The sequence below is a fragment of the Anas platyrhynchos genome, chromosome 1, assembly GCF_047663525.1.
Source record: "Anas platyrhynchos isolate ZD024472 breed Pekin duck chromosome 1, IASCAAS_PekinDuck_T2T, whole genome shotgun sequence".
NCBI classification, from domain to species: domain Eukaryota; kingdom Metazoa; phylum Chordata; class Aves; order Anseriformes; family Anatidae; genus Anas; species Anas platyrhynchos.
The window spans coordinates 70,149,685-70,155,106 of NC_092587.1; the positions used below are offsets into that span (position 1 = coordinate 70,149,685).

The 5,422-nt window shown below is 56.7% G+C and overlaps 1 protein-coding gene across 1 annotated transcript; it reads right to left on the bottom strand.

Moving 5' to 3' along the window:
* Positions 1-950: 950 nt before the first annotated feature.
* Positions 951-3,530, bottom strand: CDKN1B (cyclin dependent kinase inhibitor 1B; the record flags this gene model as incomplete). Its single annotated transcript, NM_001310406.1, is given in 3 exon segments — positions 951-1,122; positions 2,299-2,429; positions 3,045-3,530. Coding segments are annotated over 2 exon segments (597 nt in total). The 3' UTR covers positions 951-1,122; positions 2,299-2,307.
* Between the last annotated feature and the right edge of the window lie 1,892 nt (positions 3,531-5,422).

Here is a 5,422-nt window from a genome sequence, read left to right on the forward strand (position 1 = left end):
AATCCTTTAAGCACAGCCATATTAATTACCAGGAAAAAAAAAAAAAGGAGAAAAAAAAAAACTAAAAAGTCTACCAAATAGAGCATTTACAAATGCACAAAAACATGCCACTTTGGCTTTATGGGGAAAAATATTGTCTTCTAGATTAAAAAAAATCTTTTAACATAAATAAGTTAGTATAATTTCTCAGTGTCTTTACAGAGTTATGTACACAAGTACACTTCAAACTTTTTTTTTATTTTTACATACAGTTACACAGGCAATGTAGAAATACTGTTTAAAGATGTAGTATCCCTTTCTCTCACACACAAGCACTTTGGGAAGTGGGTCAGATCAGGAAACAACAACATTCGAGATTCAGAGCAAAAGCCCTCCATATTAGTTTCCAAAAAATAATTAATAATTAAGAAAAAAAAAAAAAAAAACATGCGATATAACAAATAGGATGAATTTCCAGGAGTTTACAGGCATTCAGATTCACTCTTAGGGACTTGAGGTCGGTGGAGGGGAAACCTTTGCTACCACATAACGGAATCATCGCAGCTCCCACCTCTTCAGTTTAATGTAGGAAGAAGTTTCACAAGCGGCCTGTAACAATCTGCTGTAAGCAGCATTACCACGATGGTACATTCAGAAAAAAAAAAAAAAAAAAATACAGCGGCGGTGGACCCACTTAAAGGGACAATACATCTTTAAGTAATAAAAAGCCTACACTGCTCCTCTTCATACATTTCTTTGCTTGCTAGATTGTGAAAGCAAGTTCCAATCGGTCGCCCTCTTCCACTCCCTCCCCCCACCCAATAACGTTTATGTGCTACATAAGGTAAAAACTATATACACAGGTAGTACAATGAAGCAAATAAGGAAACACCTAATTGCACAATGCTACATCCAATGCTTTTAGAGGCAGGTCTTTTAAGAGTGCCTAAAATTTTAGTGTTACTGTTTGCTTTTTTTTTTTTTTTGTCTTGTTTTCTGTCGTTGTTTTTTCAGTGCTTGTACAGGACCTCCATCCCATGGAGCTCGACGATATGTATCCTCCTCTCTGCTACGCCTTTACGTCTTCCTCACTTCACCGACTCCTGAGGCACCCGATGAACAAGGAACCGCGCCTTCTCCGCTCTGCCACAGGGGAAGAAGACGGCGAGAGGACGTTTAGAAACGGCCCAAACAAACGGGATCCTTTCCCTCGGCGGCCGCCGGGGGGGAGCAACCGGTTCAAACCACCGCGGCCCCCCGGGGCGGGGAGGCGCTGCCCGGGCGGGTCCCGGCCGCTCCATCGGGGCTGTGCTGCCGGGATGCTGCGGGGCTGCTGCCGGAGCCGCCGAGCGTCCTCCCGCCCCGAAAAAAACCCAAAGCCCAAAGGCCAAGCGGGCGGGGGCAGCGGTGTTTGCATAGGGCCGCACGCAGCCGTGCTCCCCCCAGCAGGACTAATTTGCTGCAACTTCTGCTTTACAGCTTAATCTCTTCTGCACAATCGCAGAGTGTGTTTGTAAACCTCTCTCCTAACCTCGGCTCTGAAACAACCGCCGGCGCAATTTACCAAGTCCCTCCACCCCAAGCCCTCGCATTAAAACAAAACAACAACAACGCACCCACAAAAAAAAAAAAAAAAAAAAAAAAAAAAAAAAGCTCGGCTCCCATTAACCCGCTCCCTTCCCTGCAAACTCACCCCTTTGCCAGCGCCTAAAGCCAAACCAAAAAAAACGAAAAGGGGAAAAAAAAAAAAAAAAAAAAAAAAAAAGCTGCTTGCTTAACTAGGCCCCAGAGTGCCCAGCCTCCCACTGAAGCCCGCTTTTCTTCAGCCCAGCTCTCCCGGGTGGAAGGTGGCCGCCAAGCACAGGGGTAAGGGGGACAAAGCGCCCCGGGAGGGGGCAGCCCCCAGGCCTCCCCACCTACCACCACCCGCCAGCCCACTTGGAGACCCAGTCCTGCCCCTGCACAGCCTCCAGCGCACCTGGCAATGGCCAGGGGGGTCGCAGGAGCAGGGCAGCGAGGAGGGCAAGGGGTGCACAGCTCAGGGGACCAGGGGGGCCAGGGATGGGCTCCTACCACCGCCCCTGCCCTGGTGACGGCTGGGGGCCCGGCGATGCTGTGCTTCGCCCTTGTTTTGTTCTTTCCAAAGGCTGCTGGGAGCCCTGCACCTCCCCACCCCCCCCATACAGCCCCTGCTCCATGCATCCCCCCCCCGTCCGTGCCGGAGGGACCCCAGACCCTCGGGTCCAGCAGAAGGGCTGCTCATTTGCCCCTTCCTTCCCTCGGCCCCATCCTAACACTGAGACCATAAAGGGAACCTACCTAAACGGTTTACGTTTGATGTCTTCTCGGGCTTGATTTCTTGGGTGTTTGCTCCACTGAACTGGCACTGGGGGAGTCTTCTGAAACCTCTTCTTCTGTTGTGTTGGCTCTTTTATTTTGAGGAGAGGAATCTAGGAGGGGAAAATTAAAAATGGGGGAGGGGGGGGAAGACTGATATTAAAATACTTTCCTGCCAGATGTTTGCTCACTAGCCAGGGTGGAGGGGAAGGGCTGGATGGGCAGGGGGGGGTCACTCCCGCACATCCCTGCAGCCTGTGCTAGGGGGAGAGGCCGGGGGGGGGGGGGGGGGGGGGGGCGGGAGGAAGGGGAGTTTCTCTCTATGTAAGGGACAAGAGTTTCCTGGGTCTGTCCCAATCTCTGTCGGTGCTTGCTGTGGGTGCTGTGAGCTCCCACTCCTTCCCCTCTCCTCACCCTGTGCCCACAGAGGGGCAGCCAGGAGGCACGGGGTGTTATTACCACCGAGGGGCTTTCGCTCACAAACCAGCCGCCGGCTCCCACCTATTGTAGGACACCCCCAATCCCCCCCAAAATAAAAAAATAATAAAAAAAAAAAAACACCCAGGGCTGAAAACAGCGCCTGGGCTTTTGTAGGCGTCAGGAGGCGAGGGGGCCTGGGCCAGCGCCCAGAGGGGCGCAGCCCCCCGCAGTGCCCCCCGCGGTGGGGTCACGCGTGGCACTGACACCGGCAGGGCACACAGGGAAAAGCGCCCCAAAGGGTACGTTACCGTCGGTGGCAGGTCTTTTCCTCTGCCCAGTGCACTGCTCTGCAAAGTCCGTCTGCTTTTCAGAAAGAGCAGTCTTTTGATCTACACAGTGAGTGTCCTCTGAGATTCCCTGAGAACCGGCAAAAATCACGGTTTGGCAATTCCCGTTTACATCCAGGCTCTGGTGGCCGGCGGACTTGCAGACAGCTTTGAGTAGCCTCGGGGGTCTGAAGTAGAATTCGGGCGAGCTCCCCTTCTCCACGGCTTGCCACTCGTACCTGCCTTCCAGCGGCTTGTGATTCTGGAAATCGAAATTCCACTTCCTCTGGCATGCCTCCTCCATCTCCTTGCGGTGCTTCTTCAAGTCCCTGTTTAACTCTTCGTGGTTCACCGGCCCGAAGAGATTCCTGCAGGCTGACGGCTTCGGGTATTCCGACTGCCGGGCTTCCATGCGCTCCAGGGTAGGGCTCCCATTAGAAATGCGTACGTTTGACATCTCCCCCCGGCCTCTTTCTTCTGGCGGCGCTTGTTTTTCTCGCTGCTCCCCCTTCCTCCTCCTCCTCCTCCTCCTCCTCCTGCTGCTCTCCGCCTTTCACCTCTCGGCGCTCGCAGCTTCTCCTCCTCTCTCCGCACCGCCCCGCTCCGCTCGCCCTCGGAGGAGCGGCGGAGAGGCTCTGCCCCAGGCGCCGCAGCCCCGACGGCCGCCGTCGAGGAGCCCGGGCGGGTCGAGAGCCGCGCGGCGGAGCGCGCAGGCAGGCGGGGAGCGCGCAAGGAGCGCGCAGGGAGCGCGCAGCAGGCAGGCAGGCGGGCAGGGAGTGCCGCTGCCCTCCCTCCCTCCCTCTCTCCGTCCGTCCGTCCGTCCGTCCCTCCGCCGCCCCGGCTCCGCGCTGCCCCCCCCGACGGCCGCCCGGCCCCGCCGCTCTCCCCGCGGCCGCGTAGTAAAAAAAGGGCGAGAGGGGGGGAAAAAAAACCGGGCGAGACGAGCCCGCCCAAAATGGCGATTGAAGGGAGGTTGACGAAGGAGAAAATGATTGACAGGACGAGTCTATTTAAACAGCGGAGCCGAGCCATTGGTTAGGGCGCCGGGCACCGCCCCGTAGCGCAGCCCTACCTCGCCGCCGCCGCTGGCCCTAAAGGTGGCTCCGGCCCCGCTGCCTCCCCTCGGCGGGGCGGGGAGGGGAGAAGCCGGCGCGATGGAGGCCGCTGGCACGGCTCGGCTCGGCTCCGTGTACCCAGCCCGCCCACTGCCCTCCCGCAAAGCCCGGGCCCGGCGAAACTTCTCCCCCCCCTCCGCCCGAAAATAAATAAATAAATAAATAAATGAAAATAAAAATGCCGTTGCTTGGCCGCCGGGCCCAGGGTAATTGTGGCTACGTTTTGGTTCCGTCTTCAGAGCGCCCGGAGCTTCGCTTTGCCCCAGCCGCGCCCCCCTCCGCCCCGGCTCAGGAGGTCAGGGCAGCCCCCAGAAGGGAGGGGGACCCCCAGGGACCCCCCGTCCCATCACAGACAGGAGCAGGACCCTCCGGGACCCCCGTCCCATCACGGAGCCTGTCCGCCAGGAGCGAGGGAGGGATCGCCTCTTGCTGTCTGCCCTGCCGAGGAAGGACCACTACGGTGTGGAAATGGCCCTAGAAAGCCTCCGCAGGGATTTCAGACCTCGGCAAGCAGAGGGTGAAAACGAAAGCCTTTGTCTTAGCCCTGCTTGTGTGCTCTGAAGATTAGGCGAGCCAAAGTCGCAGCCGAAGATCTTCTGAGCCGCTACCTTGGATAGCTGCAGCAGGTACACTGGAGATAAGAGCAACACAGTGTCCTCCTCTGTCCCATCCTTGGCTCCAGCCCCTTCCCACTGCCACCTTCCTTTGGCGGGCAGGTCAGCCCCCTCAGCACGTTGCAGGACACTGGGGCTGCTCGCAGGTGCTGGAGGTTTGGACTTTTCCCAGGGCCCAGGTGGCTCAGGGAACTGGAGACCCTTCACGCCGGGCCATCTGGCAAGGTCAGACACAACCACCTACGGATACTGGTTCTGGGGGGCTGCACCAGCAACAAGCTACCTCAGCAAGGCAGGGCCAGCACAACCAGGTTCAACTGGCTGAAAGAAGCTCCAGCTGGTATGGCCTTGAAGACAGTGAGCTTCTGCCCTGTGCTGTGCTCACACACACCAAACTCAGACACACACCATCTGGGTCGGGGTCTGCAGTTGCGATGAGCCACCCAAACCTACAACACAGTTGCTTTTGCCAGCCAGTGAGCTAAACTCTGCAAATACTGTAAAGGGAACAAAACCAGCTCACAACGCTCAAAACCAGGCCTCAGCATTCTGCTTGCCTCCACCAGCCCCGAGGCAGTGGCCTCTGGCCCCTACTCAGCCCAAGCCCCCTTGCCCAAGTGATCTCAGTACA